Source organism: Bubalus bubalis, chromosome 24 (genome assembly GCF_019923935.1).
Source record: "Bubalus bubalis isolate 160015118507 breed Murrah chromosome 24, NDDB_SH_1, whole genome shotgun sequence".
Lineage (NCBI taxonomy): Eukaryota > Metazoa > Chordata > Mammalia > Artiodactyla > Bovidae > Bubalus > Bubalus bubalis.
The window spans coordinates 41,117,537-41,137,405 of NC_059180.1; the positions used below are offsets into that span (position 1 = coordinate 41,117,537).

Below are 19,869 nucleotides of genomic sequence, written 5' to 3' on the forward strand. Positions count from 1 at the left end.
CGGAAGTGGTGCCCAGCTGCGCGGTCACATGGGGACGTGAACCGGAAGTGGTGCCGGCGCACAACTTGGCCGCCGGAGGAGCGGAGACGCGGTAGGCGTAGCGGGCCCGGCTTCTCGCTATGGGCCGCCGCAGGGCCTCGCGCGGGCAGGGCGCGGAGGGCGGCCGCGCTCGGCGCCCGGCGGGCCGCTCCCTGGAGGCCTTCGCCGAGGAGGTGGGCGCCGCGCTGCGCGGTGAGTGGGGCGTGATCCTGATGGGGGCCGAGGGTCGGGCCGCGGAGCCGCGCCTGAGGCCGGGTTCCCCTCTCTGCCCGCTGCAGCGTCCGTGGAGCCAGAGGCCCCTGAGGACCAGGGCGGCCCGGGCCCGGCGCAGCTGCCCTGCACGCTGGCCATGTGGGAGTTGGGCCACTGCGACCCCCGGCGCTGCACCGGCCGCAAGCTGGCCCGCCTGGGGCTGGTGCGCTGCCTGCGCCTGGGCCACAGGTTCGGCGGCCTCGTGCTCAGCCCCGTGGGCTCCCAATACGTGTCCCCCGCAGACAGGTAGGCTCGAGAGGACTGGGTGCGGGGAAACGGAGTGGGCCTGCCCGGACTCTTCTTAATTAGCCCCCAGCCTTGGCGCATCTTTTCCTTCAGGGCTCACTTGTTTGTGTTATCTGTCTAGTTGGCCCCCGTTGCCTAGCACAGAACCCAGGAGGTAGCAGGCAACAGTGAACATTTGTTGAGTGAGTAAAAGCCTCATGGAGGAACAGCTTTCCCCCAACTGCCTCAGATGCTTGGCCCGTGAGAGTCCTTGAATGATGCCCCTGAATCCCCAGGGCGGCCGGTCTCCTAGGACATAGCTGCCCTGGGGCCAGCACCCAGTTAAACCCAGAACCAAGCCCTACACTACTCTTGGCAGACACTTGGTGGCACAGTCTGGGGTCGCTGTCATCGACTGCTCCTGGGCCAGACTGGATGAGACTCCATTTGGGAAGATGCGTGGGAGCCACTTGCGGCTCCTGCCCCACTTGGTGGCTGCCAACCCTGTGAACTATGGCCGGCCCTGCAGGCTGTCCTGCGTGGAGGCCTTCGCTGCCACCTTCTGCATCCTGGGTGAGTGTCAGGGCCTGGCAGCTGGGAGTCGGTGTGCTTTTGCTGCCAGTCCCGGGAGGAGCCTGACCACGTGCTGGGTGGTGGCCAGGGTTTCCTCCGAGCTCGCACTTTAGTCCTCTCCCTGAGAGGAGGAGGTGGAGACAGAACAGACCATTGGCCTCCAAGCGCTTGTCAGGCTGTCATCAGGGCACGACGGCCTCCAGAGCCCTGTTAACCCAGCTCATCCCCTGAGAACTTCAGGTCCACACGGAGGCTCAGAGGGGCAGTCCCGTGAGATGCCTTGTGGGGAGAGGGACTTGGTGGGCTGCAGAGGGCTGTGGGCCAGTATTGGCGGGACTCTCAGTTCCTGGGGGGCAGGAGAAGGACTGTCTACATCCATAGGCTTCCTGCACCGACAGGCTTCTCAGACCTCGCTGTCATTTTGCTGCGGAAATTCAAGTGGGGCAAAGGCTTTCTGGATCTGAACCGCCAGCTTCTGGACAAATATGCGGCCTGCAGCAGCCCAGAGGAGGTGCTGCAGGCAGAGCAGGAGTTCCTGGCCCAAGCCAAGGAGCACCCTGAAGAGGAGGAAATCGGTGAGGCTTGGCAGGGACACCTGCCCCCCAGGTGGGAGCCAGGATCCTCCAGGCCTTCCCCCTCCCTTGAGAAGCCCCGGGGTTGGGAAGACCTTCCTGCCACAGCTGTGAGACTCCTACTTCAGGCCGCTTTCCTCCTTGATTCTTCCATTCAGATCCCTTTGATGTGGACTCAGGGCGGGAGTTTGCAAACCCCAATCGGCCCATGAGTGGCTCCCGGTAGGTCCCCCAGCGTCATGATAGCCTTGACTCAAGGCTCTCCTCCACCCCTGATCTCAGCTCCTCCTTCTGCAGGGTGGGGGACTGTCTTAAACATCAGGATGGTTTTCTGATTGCAGAGAAGGGAAGCTGGAGGGGTTTCCACTTTGAGAGGATGGGGAGTAGGAATCTGTCCTCAGCTTGGGGGCTCTGGTGAGTGAGTAGGTGTTTCGGGGAGGCTGCTGGACATACCCCTCTCTCTCAGGCTGCCCAGAGATGGTGCTGACAGTGACACTGAAGGTGAGTCTGAGGAACTTGGACCTGACCCTGACAATGGGGGAGACAGCAGCAGCAGCCCAGAAGAGGAGGAGACTGCTGAGCAAGGGGCTGAAGCCAGGGTCCCCACAGAGATTTGGAAAGGAATCAAGAAACGGCAGAGAGACTGAAAGTTGCAGAGGTGTGTATTTTTGGAGGCGGAGTGACGAGGACATCTGGAGATGGCAGTGGAGCTTGTGGGAACACAAACGGGCCTGGCGGCCTCAGGCCGTGCAGCTGCGAGCAGGACTGGACTCTGACCGGGTTCTTTCCCGGCGCTTCTTACCCAGCCTTGCTCTGGGTCCTGCCTCAGAGCCCTCCCAATGAAGCTGCAAGCCAAGAAGACCCCCGCGTGAGCCTATGCTTCTTGGCACTCGGCCTCTAGTGAGCCACATCCTGCCTAGAGAGCCTGGGGTGTAGAGATGGGACCCCTGGGTAGATCTTGTGTGGACGCTGTGCATTCATGAAAAGGAGACGGCCACACAGTTGGCACAGAGTGCCTTACACTAACCCAATCAGCCTGGCGTGACATCCTCAGCCTCCCACCATGACTGCAGAGGTCCCTCTCCTGGGCCTGTGAGCTGGGTGGGGACTGGAGACCTGTGGAGCTCTCAGGAGAACCCCTTCCATATGCCCTCTTGGAGGAGGGGGGGCATCCCCAGAGAAGGTGGGGGCGCTGCGGGTGTTCACCTCTCCCTCTGAGGCCTGGATTGTCCAGACTCCAAACCCAGACCTTCCAGCCTCTCTGCTTAGGGAGACTCTGCCCTGACCCCAGAGAGGCCCAGGACCGAGGTCTTCCCTGGTTACTGGTGACATTTAGGGGTGGACGATTCTATGTTGGGAGGAGGGCTCATGGCAGGATGTCAAACCACACTTCCAGCCTCTACCCACTGATGCCAACAGCACAGCCAACCACTCACCGGGTGTGACTGACCCCCCCCAACATCCCCTGGGGGCAAAGCCCCCAACTGAGAACCTTGCCTTAAGACCAGGGCCCTCCCACCCTGAGGCCGTGGAGCCTGAGGGGAAATGGGAAGCTCACCTGGTGGCCAGGGCTCGTCCAGTCGGCTGTCCAGATCCAGCAGGGTAGGGCTTATTGGGCACAGTTCACAGCACACACTGCACAGACGTGGTGGGGCAGAAGGGAGCCAGGGAGTCCAGCCACGGAACACACACCATGAAGCGGGGCAGGGCGCCATGGCCCAGCTGCACAGAGCTGACCACAAGGCGAGACAACAGCGCGGGACGTGTGGAGGGCTTGGCTCTCGCCCGCAGGGCTCAGGGGTCCGCCTCCATGTACTTCTCCAGCTCCCGGAGCCTCTTGACAAATTCCTGCGCCTCCTTGTTGGGGCGACCCTCCAGCATCCGAAGCGCGGACCTCACTGAGGGCGGGGGCGGGGGCGGGGGCGGTGTCAGTCCTGCTGGCCCCGCTCTCACTGCTCAGTCACCCTGGGCTCTGCAGGGGGCGGGGCCAGCATCGGCCCGGCTGGCCCCGCCCCGCCGGAAGCTCACTCACCCTGGGCTCGCGGCCGGCGCAGGTGCAGGGTGACCGGCTGGCTGGCCCTCGCGCTCCCTCCCACCTGGGGCCTCGCGACGCCGCCAACGCTGCCCAGGCCCAGGGCTGCCTCCCCCGCGAAGTCGTTAGTGGACAGCCAGTCATGGTCCATGACGGTGAACAGCACGCAGGCGCCACGGCGGCGGCAGGCCTCTGCGGGCACGGAGCTGCGAGGGGAGAGGGGAGGTGGGTGGTTATCTGGAGCCCTGCTCCCCACTCCGGGCCGGCAGGGCGGGGAGGGGCACTCACAAGTAGAAGAGCTCGTCGTACACGGGGTGCAGCGTCCGGCTCTTGACCTGGGTCCTCTGGCTGCGGACCAGCGGGAAAAGGTGCGGCGGGCCCAGCTCCACGATCACAAAGGGGTCGCTTAGGCCTGGGGACACGGCTGTGAGCGCACCCCGCCGCCAGCCCCGCCCCGCCCCGCCCGGTGGCAGCCCTCCCCACCGCTCGCCCGCACCGTTGGCGTCCAGGGGGAGCAGGTCGGCGGCGTGCAGCACCTCCACCGCCAGCCGCTGCTCGGCCGCCTCGTAGTGGCAGCGGACGCTCAGGCGCCCGAACCGGTTGTGTTCCAGGGATCTCTGTGGAAAGGCCAGGGGCCGGTGAGACGAGCTCGGGGTCGTTGGGGGCGGAGCCTCGTGCGCGCACCTGGGCCGCACTACCTGCTTGAGCTTGTCCAGGTAGTACTGCTCGATGCACTCCCGCGTGGAGCACTGGTGCAGGCGCAGCTCCTCCTCCAGCCTCTGCAGGGAGGAGGCGGTGCCTGGTGTTACCGGAGCTCCTCACCGGCCCCATTTCACGCACGGGGCGCGGCTGAACCCAAACCTGGGTCTCAGGTGTCCGCCCCTACCCCTTCCCGTCAGAGGCCCCAGGGCCAAACCTTACCTTGTAACTCCCATCTCTCAGGCTCTCCAGGGGCAGACCCTGGCCCTCAGCGTGGAAAAAGTTGACCAGGGCCTGGGGTGAGGCAAGAAAGAAAAGGTATCGGGGTGGGGTGGGTGCTGGAGACAGAGTGGGAAGGAATGGAGCCTTGAGCAGCACCCAGCCTGGGCTGTCTGGAGCCCCAGGTAGAGCCACTCATACCTGGGCCGTTATCAGAAGCTGCCAGGAAGCTTGGGGAAATGAGGGCACCCAAAGCCAGACAGCTGTCGGAACAGGCGGCCCAGGTGCTGCTGACTCAGCAGACTCAGGGAAAGAGATGCTGCCTGATGGCTTCCCAGAGGAGGAGTGTCTGGGCTGGGGACCAGGCTGGAGGGGGGCGTGCAGCTGGAAAGGTCAGCAGTCTTATTGCCAGGGGACAAGGGCAGAGGGGCCAGGAACCAGGAGTTCAGGCAGGAAAGGCTCTTCCATGGGGCCCTACCTCCAGTGTGAAGTGGAAGCGCCCGTAGAAGTCGGCAGACACGTCTCGGTTTGCTCCCAGAGCCTGCAGAATGGCCTGCAGCAGCAGCTCCCAGAGGGCCTCCAGCACCCTGCAGGATGCTCAGCATCTGTGACCCGACCATGGGCCAGCCCTGCTCTGCCTGCCCGCCCGCCCAGGACCATACCTGTTTAGGTTTTCCTTCACCAGTGAGGCATTCAGCAGAGCCAGTTTCTCATCCAGGTACTTCAGAAGGGGGGCCACGGCCTGCAGGTAGGGTCCTCAGGCTAGGACTGGGCCCCAGTGCACACGCGCATTCCCCACCAAGCCCAAGACCTCGGCTGGCCGGGCACTCACCTCGTCATTCTGGATGGAGTCCGGTGAGAGGCTGACGTGCTGCACATACTTCCTGACGTCACCCACCATCTGTGGGAGAGCCGGAGAGTGGTGCTTAGCAACGCGGGGTGCAGAGAGGGGCAGCTGGCTCCTGCCCCAGCCCACCGGCCCTGCCACCTTGGAGGTCAGGTGTGCTGTCACGGTTCGGGCCTCCCGCTGCAGGTCCTCGTCCAGGGCCTGTGTGCAGCTGAGCAGGGGCCGCGGGAGCGTGCCCTCAAGCCCCGCAGCCCCCTCCGGCCACGCCAGGCCACGCAGTGCCTGGCCAGCAGCCTTGCGGAGGAGCTCCACGTCGTTGAGGACCACGCAGAGCTAGGGAGGTGTGATGGACATGTGTGGGCTGGCAGCGGGGTGGTGGCCACCCTAGGCCTCCATCCCCCACTCCTGCGCCCCCCCTGCTCACGGGCTCGCTCACTGCCTCTCCAGCTGCCCCAGGCTGAGCATCCACCTTCTTTCGCAGCAGCTCTGTGTAGAAGAGGGCGGCTTCACACAGGTCCTGGGGTGGAAGACGGGGGCTCAGGAGCTGTGGGCCATGTCCCTTCTGCACCTAGACCCCAATCTCCTCTTGGTGGGTAGTCCCCACCTGGCTGAGCTGGGTGCCTAGTGTCTGGGCCTGGGCAGGGTCAGGCCATGCCAGGCAGGCCCACAGCTCCTGGATGTGGCTGAAGCAGAGGCTGGCAGTGGCCGCGGAGCTGCTGTGCTTGGAGGAAGCATCCATGGGCTCCAGCTAGGAAGCAGGAGGTGGCCAGGTTAGGGGGGGAGCCCAGATGAGCCCAGCCCGCTCAAGCCTGAGAGCTCACTCACTGTGTCCACATCCACGGCTCCCTGAAGCCTCCACTTGGTTTGGTCCCGCAGCACCTGCAGCCAAAGCTTCACAGCGGGCAGGAATGGGGCGTGGATGCCGGCCAGGGCGAGGGAACGGCTGTCCCTGCAGTGGGAGGCCCATCAGCGCTCACCCTGATCAAACACCTTGAGCCAACATGTCCCAGGTTCCCAGCCTGCGGAGACCCTGGGGAGACTGCACAGAGAGCCCTCCAAGAGGAGACTGGAGGACAGGTGGGGCAGGGCACCCACCGGCCCGGAATGCTGCTCCAAAAGCGCTGGATGTCCGCCAGGGTCAGGTAGAGCTCAAAGAGCCCCGAGGCCACCTCCAGGGTCATCTTGGGGCTCAGCTCCTCTGTCAGCACCCAGGCCTCTTCAGCCACCTGTCCAGGAGGGTGGACTCAGGCTGGTGGCAACAAGAAACCCCAGGCCCCTTCCCAGCCAGGGGGCTCTCCCCACGCCCCCTCCTCACCAGACGCTCCAGCTGCCGAAAGGTGAGGGTGAAGAAGTCCACCTTGATGATGCTGCAAAGGACACACCTCAGATACCTGCTCGCCCTGCTCCCCAGCTGGGTGGTGGCACTTTAGGGGCTGGGCGCAGGGGCAGCAGGGAGAGCCCTGGCCCCACCTGTGGAAGAGGCTGGCGTAGATACCGTAGCAGGACTGCAGGTCCTCGTAGATGGTGTCAGCCAGCTTGACCAGCCCGGCGAGGCGCTGTGGGCCTGGCTGCAAGGAGGCCCAGCACACTGACCTTCTGGTCTGCACTCACCTGTGGCCCCGCACCTCCCCTGTGGCCACGCCTCCCCACTCTGCCACCACACCTGCTCACGAGGACTTTGGGTGTTCAGGAGCTTGTCGAACCACTCACGGTTGCCTCTCTGCAAGGGAAGTGCCGAGGAAGCGTGTTGGGTGGGAGGGAAGAAGGGCAAGTGTGTGTGGTTCCACAGGTCCAGCCTGAGGGCAGGGGCACGGGCAAGGATGGGCAGTTAGCCCAGACCCAGCTACCAGACGCACCTTCAGGGCAGCAGCAATGTCCATGTTTAGCTCCGTCTCGAAGGGGCAAATCTCAAACGAAGGCTGGAAGAGCTGCAGCTTGCCAAGACACCTGGGCGAGGGGTTGCAGCTGACTGGGGGCTGCCCCACCCAGTCCCCCAGCCCCAACCCCCGCCCGCAGATGAGTGGCTGCACCCACTTCAACAGCAGCTCCAGGCGGTAGACAGCTGTGCTGTTAGCGGCAGGAAAGTAGTCCCGGAGCTGTCGCAGCAGCTGAAGCCCAAACTCAGAGAAGGCAGAGAAGCTGTCTGCTAGGCCCTCCTCCTGAGGGACAGGGCCCTTCAGAACGGACTGCTGAGTGCCCGCTCCTCGTCAAAAGCCGCCGGTCTGCAAGGCCCTGCCCTGAAGAGCACCCTCCCTACTACGGGCCTCCAACCCCATTGGCCTCGCCCTGGTGCCCTCTCCAGCCTCCACAGCGCCCCCTGGAGACACAGACGCCCCCAGGGCCTTCGCAGCACGAGCTGCGCCTCCTTCCTTGCGGCCCACTCCCTCCGCTGCTCGCGGGGCTGAAGCCGCACGGCCTGCCTCCCGCGGGACTCCCTCTTGGTATCGCACAGCCCTGTCCTGGGACCGCACAGCAGCTGCTCTCTCTTAAGTCCCGCGCTTTGTCCGCTTATTTTTAACCCCCTACCACTCCCACAGGCTATGCACCCCAGCAGGGCAGGACTCTGGCGGTCCTGTCCCTGCTTGTGCCAGCCTGAACAGCCCCCCGGCACACCCTCCAGGAGCATTTTCATGCGAGCCCACCTGCTCCTGGGGCAGCGAGCCCGCCTCCTCCCAGTGAGCCTGCAGGTCTTCTAGCAGCCCCAGCAGGTAGCCGTAGTCCAGGGTGCGGGTCTGATGGTGGCGGCTGCTGACCTGCCAGTGCCTGCGGGGCCCCAGCCCAGGCTCAGGGTAGCTGTGTCAGGGGCCCGACCCAGCAGGGGACCCGTGCCCCTCCGACTGATAGCCCCGCCCCTTCCCTGACCCCGGCCCCGCCCCGCCCCGCGCGGCAGGCCTCGCCCACCCAGCCCCGTTGCGCCGCGGCCCCGCCCCTCGCGACGCGGCCCCGCCCACTCACAGCACAGCCAGCTGCAGCGCCGACAGGTTGCTCTGTGCGCCGTGCAAGCAGAGCACGGTGGCCGCAGGCCCGCTGAGCTCGCCACGCCAGCTGCTCGAGTTGGGCTGAGGGACGGGCTGGCCGTGGGTGGAGGCGGGAGACCCCCATCCCTTCTCGCCCCCAGGTCCCTGGCCTCCCCGCCTCGCCCTCCCCAGCCGCCCCTGGCTGCCCCTGGGGCCGGAGGTTGGCGCTACCTCCTCGGCTCGGTGCTCGAACTGCAGCAGACGGCTGAGCAGCAGCAGGTACGACAGGAAGCCCGACCGCCCACGCTGGCTCATGTTCGTGTCCCTCTGGAACGCAGGGCCGGCTGGTCAGTAGCCCTTCCCGAGCCTATGGGCTGGGGTGCAGGGCTGCAGGAGGGGGGCCCTTGGCTCCCACCTGCGTCGTGATCAGCTTGAGGATCAGTTGGCAGTCACCCTGCACCCGGGAGGCGCTAGAGCGCGGTTCCAGCTTGAACCAGCGGTCCTCCCCAGCCACAGGCACCTCCTAGGGGAAGGGAGTTCAGATTGGTGGTTCTGCCTAACGCCCCTTCCCTGCACAGACTGTCTCTGGGACGGCAGGAGAAACAGGCCTCTACTTCCCACTGAACACTGGTGACCAGCACAGGGGCGCTCAGGGGTGCCTGGACACTAGAGGTTCCTGGAGGCTGTCCCTCCCCACTTGCAGCACGATGTTCCCCCAGCCCCAGCTCAGGAAGGATGGGAAGCTGCTGGGGTATCATGGGACATAGCAGCAGTGGGGCAGGACTGCTGCCAACACCAGGTGGGACACCCAGGAGCAAGCATTCAGCAAGCAAAACTGCCAGCCCACTCACCCGGACGGGTATGTTGAGGCACCCCAGGAAGTCATCAGTGTGGTCCTCCGTGGGCCCCGCTGTCCCATTTGCGCGGGCAGACTTGACAATCTGTTTGAAATACCTGGGGGCAGCAGGATGGCTTCAGGCCTGTGGCCCCTGAGGAGCCCCCACCCGCTGGCCCCTGTGTGTGGGAGGGTCCTGCTGCCCCACCTGCTCACGCCCTTCAGGCCGATGACCTCATTCAGCTTCCTGCACGCTTCCACCAGGGACACATCATCGTCGTGATCCCTGGAGGGAGTGGGGGCCTGGCTTGTCTGCAGCTCAGCCTGGTTCTGATTGCCCCCTCCCGCTCCGCCCAGACCAGAGGCGCCCGCACCCCCTGCCCTGCAGGGCACAGGGGCCTCTACCAGATGTCCAGGTGCAGCTGGTCTGTGCCCACGTCCTCGATCTCACTGTAAGGAGAACAGAGAGGTGCCCCGGAGGGTCCAGGTGATGCCCTGCCCGGTGCTGGGGCAGGGACAATTTCTGAGCCTCAGTCTCCTGCTCTGGAAAGTGGGCACAGGACCAGCCCTTCGGTTCCCAGGGGCAGGCACTGAGACCACCTATGGGCGCAGCTGCTCCAGGACCGGCCAGCACCGCCGCAGACCCCACCCAGCCACCCTGCCGCCCAACTGGACAAGGGGCCTTACAAGAGGAAGTGCTCCTTCCACACAGGGTTCAGGGTGCTGCTCTTGACCTCGGTGACCTGGATGCACTTGGCTGGCAGCGGGCCACCTCGCTTGCTGCCCTTGCGGAAGCTGAAGCGCTGCTCCTTGTGCGGGCTAGGCTCCCGCACGGCCCCTGAGGCCGGCAGGATGCCCAGCATGCAGTACGGGTCACTGAAGCCTAGGAGATGGTGGGTGCCTCAGTCCCAGCCCCGCCCCCATGGCCCCCAGACCCGGCTGGCCCCCCACTCACCATTGGGGTCTTTGGCCAGCAGGTTCTTGGCACGCATGACGGACACTTTCAGGGCATAGGTGGGTGCCTGCAGGAGGGGGGCAGTGACGGTCTCTGGGGCTCGGTGTGGGCCTGACACGGCCAGCCCTGCACCCCTCCACCCCGAGCCTCTGCTCACAAGCACCGCGAGGGGCAGCATCTGCCCAGCCAGCGGCAGCCTCACCTTGGCCTTCTTCACGCGCTCCACAGCCGCGGCGTGCTCCTCGGGGCCAGTGCCGAACACCTGCAGGCCGGCAGGTGTGAGGCCCAGCGGCCCTTGAAGCAGACCAGTTACCATCCTGGGGGCTTCATGGGGCAGGGGGAGCACACACAGCAGGAAGAAAGGGGTCTGTCCTTCCTTTCTCTGTGTGTCTGTCCATCCTTCTGTGTGAGTCCTACATCTGTCTACCTGTCTTTTCCGATGTTCTTTGTAGCTGTGTCCATCTGTGTGTTCTGTTTGAATGTGTCTGTGTGTCTGTCCACCTTTCTGGGCATGCCTGTCAGCCTATGTGTGTCTGCCTGAGCACCTGTGTGTGTGTTATGTACGTGGGGCAACTTTGTGTGTCGTTGAGGCGACAGTAACACAAGCAGGTGGGAAAAGTGTCTCAGCCACCCCCAGAGACAGTGGGGCTGGGCCAGCCGAGTAGATGGGGCCTGGGGCTCACCTGCTGCAGGTAGCTCAGCAGGGCCTCCTCGTCATCCACCTGGTCAGGGCCCATGGTGCCTGCGCGGTGAAGGACCGTGTACAGAGCCTCCTCGTAGAGCATGTCCACCTGCAGGCGGGGACGTGGGCCCTGAGTCCCGACCACAGGGGCTCTCGGCTCCTCGGACGCACCCTCTCTGCCCAGCCCCCAGCCGCTCCTTCCACTGGCAGAGCCTGGTCTCTGCCTCTGTGCCTTTGCACCTTTGGGGCCTCCACCAGGGGTCCCTCCCCACCCCTGACCTCTGCTCACTCCCATGGGGAGGTCAGCCAACCCTCCCCAGACACCCCCACCCCCTTACCTCCTCTTGGCTCAAAGTTCTCAGGCCACGGCTGGGGTCCACGGGCTCTGCGGGGGCAGGTGAGCTGCTGCGCAGCAGGACCTGTGAGAGGCGCCGGGGGGTGAGGGTCTCCGTGGCTCCCTGGCAGGGAGTTCTCCAGGGAGGGAGGGAGGGGAGCACGGAGCAGCTGCTGGGGAGGCCGGCCCGGGCCCATGAGGGGCAGCAGGGCCCGCAGTGTCCGCACCTCAGGGCACGGGAGCCCCTGTCTGCCCTCCCCCTTCTTCAGGATGAGGCGCATCTGGGCGAAGAACTCCACACCATCTCCGGGTTTCCTGCAAGAAAGGCCACACTCGGGGTCAGCAGACCCTCCCGACGCTGCAGCTCAGAGCACGTGCCGGCCCGCATGACTCAAAGGGATCCCCGGGTCTCTGAACAGCTGGAGGTGCAGTGTGATGCCCTCCACAGCCTTGGGTTCAGAGCCTCCTGGGCTTCCCCCAGGGGCCGTGCTGGGCGGCTGGTGTGTGAGGTCAGGGGAGGAAGGGAGCGGGCCGGGGGGCACCCACCAGGCCCCGGCTGTGGGCTCCGGCGGGTCGGCACTGCCGCTGGCCGGCTCCTCCTCCGTCCTCCGGCGGAAGGATGGGCACACCTGCACCTGCCTGAGCACGCTGCTCTTTATCTCCAGCAAGGTGGACATGGCGGGCGACCTGTGGGCAGAGCACCCCGCCTTACTGTCCCCTGTGGTCACATCAGGTGCCACCCTGAGCAGTGACAGAGGTGTGACCTGGAACTCAGAGGTGCCCACTGCTGGGGCCATGGGCTCCAACCCTCCCAAGGCTGCAGACTTGCTCAGTCCAAGCCCCGCCCCCCCGCAGGTTCCGGCTCCCCAGACCAGAATGATTCGGACTGAGCTGGTTTCAGGGTACACACAGAAGGGGGCCACCAGGCCCAGGCCCCATTCCTCGCTTGCCATGAAGAATTCCCGTGCCCCAGGGTGACATCTAGGCTGCTCCAGGCAGGATGCTGAGTGGTGGCTCAGTTGCTATGGCAACACAGGCCCTGGGAGCGGACAGGGGCTGCGGCCCCACAGCCCACACTTTGCAGAAAGGGAGGGGGACCTGCTTGGGGGACGCCTTCCTGTCCAGGGGGCCCGGCCCTGGGACGCCCCTGAGGGGCGCACGGCTGTCACTGCTGACTCCAACCCCCAGCCTGACCGGCCTGCGCTGTTACACCCTCACACCTTGTGGGTGCTCAGTGCCCCCTGCAGATCTCGGGGGTAAGCCACCAAGGGCCCTGCAGTCTGCCTCTTCCACCCCGTGACCTGGCCCAGGCAACTACCTCCGGCCTTGGCCTCCCGATACCCCTGCCCCCACAACGTCTCACAAGGTGGTCTCATGGTCTCCTCTTCCCGCGCTGAAAGTCAACAGGTCAAAGCGAAGACCCTCTCCTGGGCCACCTCTGCCGCTCAGTGCCACCTACTGGGCTTCCCGGCCCTGGCTTGCTGGCCTCTGTGTGCTGGACACGCCGTGTTCCCCTTGGCTCACCTGGGGACCTGCCCACTGCCTGGGTCCTGTCCTTGTCCACTCTTGAGGGCGCCCCCCGCCTCCCAGGCCAGGCATGTCAGCCCAAGCCTGTCCTTTTCATTTGACAAAATAGGAAATGGGGACCCTGCCGGATCCAGCTCTACTTGCTGGGTTCTCACAGGCCCCTGGCAGTGGGGTAGCCAGGGAGACCCACCCCACCCTGTGTGCCCACTGCCAGGGGCCATGTGAGTGCTGGCACGTCCTCATTTATAGCCTTGACCTCCTCCCGGATGGTCACCCTCTGCTGGGACAGCGGGGCCAGGCACACCTGCCACTTTGAGGGTCCAGGACAGACTTTTCGAGCAAGCCGGGTGTATCTCTGAGGGGGGTGGTGCCTGGGCTGCCATCGCCGGTATGTGACCCCCGCCAGCTCTCAGCTCCTCATCTCAGTCCCTGATCCTCCAATCCTGGAACTGCAGGGCCAGGGGAACCCATCCAGCCAGACCCGAGAGCTGAGACAGGAGGAGGGGCGCCTTGGCCTCCAGCAGCCCTGGGCCCCCTTCATGCCAGTTGGTGCTTGCCCCAGGGAGCCCCTACCCCTGCTGCGGGCTCGGCAGCCCAGAGAGCTGTGAGGTCCCTGGGGGCTGGGTGTCACGGGTCCCCTTTTCCTCTCTAGCTGAGTGGAAGACGCTGCTTCCCCAACAGCCCCCCAAAGCGAGGGAGCAGCCACTGCTTGAGCTGTTGCCAGGGTAACCGCCAGCTGCGTCTACGTGTGACGGGGGCTCCAAGGCTCACAGTCCCAGAGACAAAGATGACGCAGGAGCCAAGTGGCCTGAGCTGCAGAGTGGGGGGCTTTCTCGGTGAGACGAGAGTGTTCAAGGCAAGGGGGGCCTCCTCCTCAGACCAGCCCTGGATATGGAGTGACGCTCTGCTCCCCGCACCTAGACCAGGAAACCGAGACCCCAGGCTCATGGCGCCCAGGGTCACCCAGCCAGCAGGCAGCCCGGGATAGAGTCACGGCCTCCCAGGCTCTGGCATCCAGGTGCTAAGCTCTTGGCTCGTCCTGAGTCTCAGGTCCAGGCAGGCCGGCCTCCCCCTGTGCTGCAGGCCCCTCCCTGCTCCCGTCTCAGCCTGTGCCCAGGAGGGAGGCAGCAGCGCTGTCCAGGTGCAGAGGCTCTTCCTGGGAGCTCAGAAGCCCCCTCTGTCCCCTGGGAACCCCTGGGCTGCCTGCACAGCCACAGCCTCGCTGCACCCGGCAGCCTGGGCCCTGGTGCCAGCCAGCACCCACTCAGAGCTGTCCTGGACAGAGGGCGTGGGGCCGATCTCTAGGGAGCACTCACTGGCTGCCAGGGGCTCTCGGCATGCATTGGGCAGAGTGAGCAGGGTACAGGCTTCAGGGGACCCCCTGTCTGTCTGACGGGCCCTAGAGGACTCCTTCCTGAACTTTCCGTGTCTCGGTCCCACCCAGGCCTGGCCAGAAGCTCTGAGCAGGAAACACCTGTATCCCCACTCAGGCCTGGCCACCGGCTCCATTTTGTCCAATGAACAAAGCGAGGCCAGCCAAGGAGCTGGATGCCCTACAGGCACCAGGACCCAGCCGAAAGCAATAGGCCTGCTGTGTTTCAGGGCTGTGCCCAAGGCCTGGGGTTGAGTGGGAAAGGATCACTCTGCAAAGTGATGTCACTGTCGCATTTCACATCCCAGTGATGGAGTGACTTACCCAGAACCCAGGGCTCAAAGCCCAGCTGTCTCCTGCTAGCCCACCTGGGGGCTAGCACTGAAGGAGGCAGGTCTGGAGCAGTGGGGCTGAACTGGAGAGCCAGCCTGGTCTTCTAGAAGAATCCCCAGCAGCCCACTGGCCACCCTGGACGTGAATCAACACCCTCAGGGCGCTGGGGCCGCTCACTGAAACCGGTCCCTGGGGACTTAGGGGTAGGGCATCCACCGATGCTGCCCCTGGCATGTGTAAGGGGGCAGCAGAAGGTCTGGCCTGGCCACCTGGCTCTCCCTGCTGCCCAGCCCAGCCCCCAGCTGCCCCCCTTCACTCTCCTAGGGGGTTTCCGGCTGCCCCCCTCCGCTGACTCCCTGCACAGTGCTCGCCTGCACACAGTGCAGCCGCAGTGCGTCCTGCAGCCCGCCTGCAGTACCTCTTAGGAGCACTGCTCACTGAGGTCTCCTCCCCACCCAGTCCAAGGGAGGGGTCTGAGGTCTGTATTGTAAACAATTCCGCGGGCGGACCTAGAGCTCTGAAGCCGGAGACCAGCTGTAAAAGGTTGGCGAGATGCTTCTAGAATGAACGCATTTAAAATGAAGTGCCCGTACGATCTTCCTCAGAGGTCCCCTCCCACCCGGCCAGCCGGGCCCTCTGACCTGCTCACCCCTCCCACTTCTCTCAGGGACAGGCTCCCAGCTCGCCCCTTCCTCCCAACCCCTGCTCGGACCTCGCCCCCACCCCAGTTCTGTCGGGGTGCTTCTCTCATTGGTGGGTGTTCGGTTCGGGGACAGTTTGGAAGCCTGGAGAGGGTGTATTTTGGGGGACCCACCCAGACGCCGGGAGGAATTTGGGGAAAACAAGGGGTCCTGCCAGGATCCGTAGGAGGGGGAGCAGGCTGGGCTCAGGGGCGTCTTAATCGCTGGAGGGTTGACTGGGAAACTCCGCGGAGGGTCTCGGGGTCTTCGGTCCCGCCCACCTGCGGCTTCCCCCGGGGATAGGGCGCCGGGTCCGAGCGGAGTGACCCTGCGCATCCCGGAGGGCGGGGGCGGTGGTCTTGGAGCCCCGCGCCCTCCGCGGCTGGGAGGTCTGGTCCCCCCGCCCCTCTGCAGTGCGCACCGTCTCCCGCTCCGAGGCTCCGCTCCTCCAAGCGCGCGCCGGCCTCGTCTCCCCGGTGCCGACGGCGAGTCTTGGCGACCTCCCGGCGCCCCGGGGTGGCGGCGAGAGCGGTCCGCCGGCGGGGCGCCGGGCTGGGCTTCGACGGCCGGGCAGGAGTCCGCGGCACTCACCGTGGGCAAGGCGGCAGGGGCGCGGGAACGGGGCTCCTGCGGGCGCCGCAGTCGGCGCCGGCTCCGGGGTCGCTCCAGCGGCGCGACAGCTCGCAGCCGCCAGCGCCGACGACTGAGCTCCAGGGGCCCCGCGCCCGGGCTGCAGGGGCCGGGGGCGGGGCTGAGCCTGCTCGCCCCGCCCCGCCGCTCGGGGCCCGCTTCCGCCCCGCCCCCGCCTCCCTCGCGCCCCTCTTCGCCCGCGCCCGCGCCGCTAGGGGCGCAGGGCGAGGATCCACGTGCCCCTAGTGCCCAGCCCGCGGCCCCTAAGGGGAGGGGGCTCGGGGATGCCAATCAACCCACACGAGGGTACTGAGCCGGAGCAGACCCGCTCTGCGTCACGACCCCCTCTCGGGGACCCCAGGGCAGACAAGAGTTGCCGAAACCGAACAGGATACGCCCGGGCCCGCAGCGCAGACTTTTCTGGAAGGGTTGTGTGGTCATCTCCAAAGTCGCCCTCCCAGCCAGCAGTGTCCCCACCACCAGCCTGGAGCGGGCCTGGGCCTGGGGACTCCGCCTCCGCGGTCCCAGCCGCTCTTCTCAGAGGGGACAACCCGCACCCCGCGGGGTGTGTACGTGTGCTGCAGGGGTCAATTCAGAACGCCCGCAACAATCCTGGTCACCGAAAGGGCGACCGACCCCACGGCCCACGTCTAGCCACCTGCCAGGTTACTCCGACGGCTGGAACCCTCTCGAGCTGTTCCCAGCCCATCTTTGGCGCCCCTCCACCGCGCCATGGTCACCTGGGGAGCCCGTAAAAATGGCTTGTTGAGCCCACCGGGGCCTGCTGACTCCCAGAGCCCGGGCTGGGCCTCCCCATCTGAGGCTTCTCCCACCCCAGCTGAGAACTCTGCAGGCTGCTCAGATGCACGGGCTCCCTGGATCCCCTTCCTACCTTTAGTAGACCCTGCTGGACCCTCAGAGCACCTTGTACTTGGGGGATCAGACTGTGGTTTGGAGAAGTTTTCACCCCAAAGGACTTCGTCTCTAGTGGAGGGACTCTAGGCTGGCTGGGGATCAGACAGACCTGGAACCCACTTCTGCTCAGGCCCAGAATAAAAGAACGGTTGGCTCTGGGAGGCCAGGGCTGAGCTGAGCGGAGGAGACCCTGGAGGAGCAGGGTTCAGCACAGAGCTGCATGCAGGGAGGCAGCTGTGATTTCTCTATTCCTTGGTCTAGAGGGGACCAGATGCACTCCTCTCACCCTAGGAGGTGGCGGACAGTGCTTTGAGAGGGCCACCACCTGTCTTAGCTTCTAGACCCAGACTCATGTCTGAGCCGCCTGTACCTATCTGTGCAGGATGAGACACAGAACCACCTGGGTTGGGGAAAACAGACCTGCAGGGAGGGGGTACAGCCCTGCAGGGAGAGGGGCAGCCCTGCAGGGTGTGTTCTGCTGCTGGAGGCTCCAGTCCCAGGTCCTGCTTCCATCTTGACCCAGCACAGCCGGGCAGAGCGGGTGGGGGATCTTGGGAAATGCACAGCAGCTTTGCACAAGTGAATCAGATGAGCAGGAGAGGGGGCTGGACCCCACACCACCAGCTGCCCCTTGGCTTCTACAGGGGATAGGAATGGGGTCAGGGCAACTAATGTCTTTCCCTGAGGATCTGGGAGGTCCTGAGCCAGGATCTTGTAGCTGATGCCCCCCCCCCCCCCCCGCCCCCTGCAGTCTTGCGTCAGGTTCTTCCAACCTGTTGGAACAAACATGGCTTGGTTGCCATGGTGATCATAATGGCTTTGGGGTGAAGAGATGAGACTCTGCAGCTGCTGTAAACAGGAAGTAAGGAGGGGCAGCTGCCAAGGGAGGGGGCCCCTGCTTGAACCCCCATCCCATGCCCAAGGGGAGCCAAGGGGCTGGGGGCCAGAGCCACCCTGAAGATGCACCAGCCCCCAAGACTAACACCACAGAGGGCCCCTGGAGACCTCACCACTCTCTTTTGCAGGTGGGGAAACAGGCCCAGAGAGGGGAAAGGGATTGTCCAGCCAACAGGGTGGGTACCAAGCCCAACTCAGGGCCTCAGTTTCCCCAGGAAGGCATAACCCTCAGACCCTTCCCTCCACTGACATTTCCTGAGGACTGAGTGATGGTCCCATTGGCGCCAGCCCCTTCAGTGTCTCCTGACTTGTCCTGAGGCTGAAGTCAGGCCCTCCCGGGTCATAGTCCTGCCCTCCTGCCCTCCTCCAGCACCTTGGGCCTTTGCTTTCCTCATTTGTCAAACAAATAGCAGCAGCGGAGCCCAGCCCTCAGCAGGGGCTGGGAGCTGTCCTAGAGAGGAGGAGCAAGTGCTGGTTGAGTCAGTGGCAGCTCCTCCATTCCAGGGGAGAGGAAGTGGGAGCAGTCACCGGGGACCTTCCAGGGGCCTCAGGAGGGGCTCTTTCCTTTGGGGGCTGCTTTGGCCTCAGCAAGTTGAAAGGGTAAGCTCGTCCTCATGTGACCCCACAGCAGGCAGAGGGCAGGGAGGGCGCCCCTGGCCCCAGCCTATGCCCCAGACCTCAGGCTGAAGGATCTACCTGGCCCCAGACCCCCAACGGCACTAGGAGCTCGAGGCGTAGTGAGGGCAGCTCGGGGCATGCAGGGGCGTCAGGGCACAAGACACCCTGCCTGCGGGGGTCAGGGCTTGGTGGCGCCCCTGGGGAAGTGGGTTTACCCTCAGGGCTTGGGCTGGACAGGATCTGGCAGGCAGCAGGTGGGGCTTTCCCTCCTTAGGGCCAGGAGAAAAGCACCAGGCTCTGGGTCGCCACTCTGATGGCTGCTGATGGGCAGGGACAGGAGGCCGCAGAGGTGAGGGGCATCCTGTGAGGCCAGGGCACCACCATCATTAAAAAAAGGTATTGATTTGGCTGCACCAGGCCTTAGTTGCCACATGCGGGATCTTCCATCTTCCTCGCAGCACATGGAATCTTTAAGTGCGGCATGCAAACTCTCAGTTGTGGCAAGTGGGATCTAGTTTCCCGACCAGGGATCAAATCCAGGCTCCCTGCAAGGAGAGTTGGGAGTCTTGGCCACAGGAAGTCCCCTGCCATAGGTTTAATAAGGCATGAATCCCGCCCTCTGGGGTCAGCCTCTGGAATTCCAGGCACAGCTCCTAGCATTCTGACCCCCACACCAGTGGAAGGACTGTGGCAGGCAAAGTGGGGAGGGAGGTGGACCCCAGGGAACTCCTGGGCGCATGGCCAAGGGGTTCAGCCAGGGTCCCTCCCTGCTCGGGGCTGGAGGACCCTTAGGGACTGCAGGAATCTGGCCTGGGTGCTGGTTCTGCCAGCAGAGGAGGCGGCTCCAGTTAGGCAAGGGTCCGGCCCAGGCGTGGCCCCTGGCCTGGGGCACTTAGCAGAAGCCCATCGTGTGTATGTGTGGGGGAGGGGGTCCTGCACCTGTGCAGGTGGGGCCTGTGCAGGGCTGGGGCTACAGGACCTCGGGCCCGAGGTTTCCATGGGGCTGCAGGGGGCACAGAGCAGCCCCGCAGTCAGGACATGCGGGTGTCCATGAGGCTGGGCCGATGGGCTGCAGGCTGGGAGTGGGCCAGGCGCCTGCTGCTCTGAACACACCCCTCTGCACGCGGGAGGCGGAGGCACTTGTGCTGGCCCTGGGGCCCCCGGTTCTCCCCTCAGGCGAGAAAGACCACCTTGAGACGGGTCACCTGTGAGAGGCCTGGGGAGGAAGGACCCAGGCCTGGGCACTGCGACTATTTTTTGCTGCTCCCTTATTACTTTCTAAGTGTGTCAGTCGCTCAGTCATGTCCAACTCTTTGCAACCCCACGGACTGTAGCCTGCTAGGCTCCTCTGTTCCAGAATTCTCCAGGCAAGAACACTGGAGTGGGCAGCCATTTCCTTCTCCAGGGGATCTTCCCGACCAAGGGATTGAACCTGGGTCTCCCACGTTGCAGGCAGATTATTTACCATCTGAACCACCCAGTTTCCCAACTGATGCCTGAGATTTCAGGCCAGGTGGCAAAGCCCATGTGTCTGAGAACTTGGGGTGGAAGGGGCCCAGTGCTCCCGCACCTCTGCCTGGCCCACAGCCTCCGCAGACAGGACCATGGTGGTCTGGAGGCCTCTAGATGAACCTCCTGAATCGCTGGGGCAAGACACCCACAGACTCAGCACCAGT

At 64.8% G+C, this 19,869-nt stretch overlaps 2 protein-coding genes across 3 annotated transcripts; one reads left to right on the plus strand and one right to left on the minus strand.

Annotated features, from left to right (window-relative positions):
• Positions 1-46: 46 nt before the first annotated feature.
• TSR3 (TSR3 ribosome maturation factor) lies at positions 47-2,522 on the plus strand. Its single transcript, XM_006043772.4, has 6 exons — positions 47-231; positions 318-537; positions 896-1,089; positions 1,488-1,664; positions 1,820-1,883; positions 2,128-2,522. The coding sequence occupies exons 1-6, from the start codon at positions 120-122 to the stop codon at positions 2,306-2,308; spliced, it is 948 nt and encodes a 315-aa protein (XP_006043834.3). The 5' UTR covers positions 47-119; the 3' UTR covers positions 2,309-2,522.
• On the minus strand, positions 2,306-15,871 carry BAIAP3 (BAI1 associated protein 3). 2 transcript variants are annotated; one of them, XM_025275296.3, is made up of 35 exons: positions 15,725-15,871; positions 11,768-11,908; positions 11,449-11,536; positions 11,226-11,306; positions 10,889-10,996; positions 10,408-10,467; positions 10,206-10,272; positions 9,938-10,133; positions 9,656-9,700; positions 9,459-9,536; positions 9,267-9,369; positions 8,831-8,938; positions 8,647-8,742; positions 8,414-8,517; positions 8,101-8,221; positions 7,493-7,617; positions 7,315-7,405; positions 7,122-7,178; positions 6,929-7,026; positions 6,774-6,825; positions 6,554-6,684; positions 6,284-6,407; positions 6,063-6,206; positions 5,883-5,975; positions 5,600-5,791; positions 5,444-5,512; positions 5,274-5,353; positions 5,090-5,198; positions 4,615-4,686; positions 4,392-4,472; positions 4,190-4,310; positions 3,982-4,105; positions 3,694-3,899; positions 3,220-3,559; positions 2,306-2,506 (listed from the first exon to the last, which is right to left on the minus strand). In XM_025275296.3, the coding sequence occupies exons 2-34, from the start codon at positions 11,896-11,898 to the stop codon at positions 3,456-3,458; spliced, it is 3,459 nt and encodes a 1,152-aa protein (XP_025131081.1). In that variant the 5' UTR covers positions 11,899-11,908; positions 15,725-15,871; the 3' UTR covers positions 2,306-2,506; positions 3,220-3,455. The 2 variants fall into 2 exon arrangements, with proteins under 2 accessions (XP_025131081.1, XP_006043824.1); XM_006043762.4 differs by having other exon boundaries at positions 15,555-15,841.
• Positions 15,872-19,869: the final 3,998 nt, after the last annotated feature.

Bases quoted from the DNA above. Each gene is read 5' to 3' on its own strand.
- BAIAP3 (XM_025275296.3), bottom strand. From the start codon at position 11,898: ATGTCCACCTTGCTGGAGATAAAGAGCAGCGTGCTCAGGCAGGTGCAG. The intron at 7,027-7,121 runs GTGTGGTGGCAG...GCCTCCTTGCAG, and splicing joins CCCAAAGTCCTCGTGAGCAG to CCAGGCCCACAGCGCCTCGC. The intron at 4,473-4,614 runs GTAAGGTTTGGC...TCCTCCCTGCAG, and splicing joins TGAGAGATGGGAGTTACAAG to AGGCTGGAGGAGGAGCTGCG.
- TSR3 (XM_006043772.4), top strand. From the start codon at position 120: ATGGGCCGCCGCAGGGCCTCGCGCGGGCAGGGCGCGGAGGGCGGCCGC. The intron at 232-317 runs GTGAGTGGGGCG...TGCCCGCTGCAG, and splicing joins GGTGGGCGCCGCGCTGCGCG to CGTCCGTGGAGCCAGAGGCC. The intron at 538-895 runs GTAGGCTCGAGA...TACTCTTGGCAG, and splicing joins TACGTGTCCCCCGCAGACAG to ACACTTGGTGGCACAGTCTG.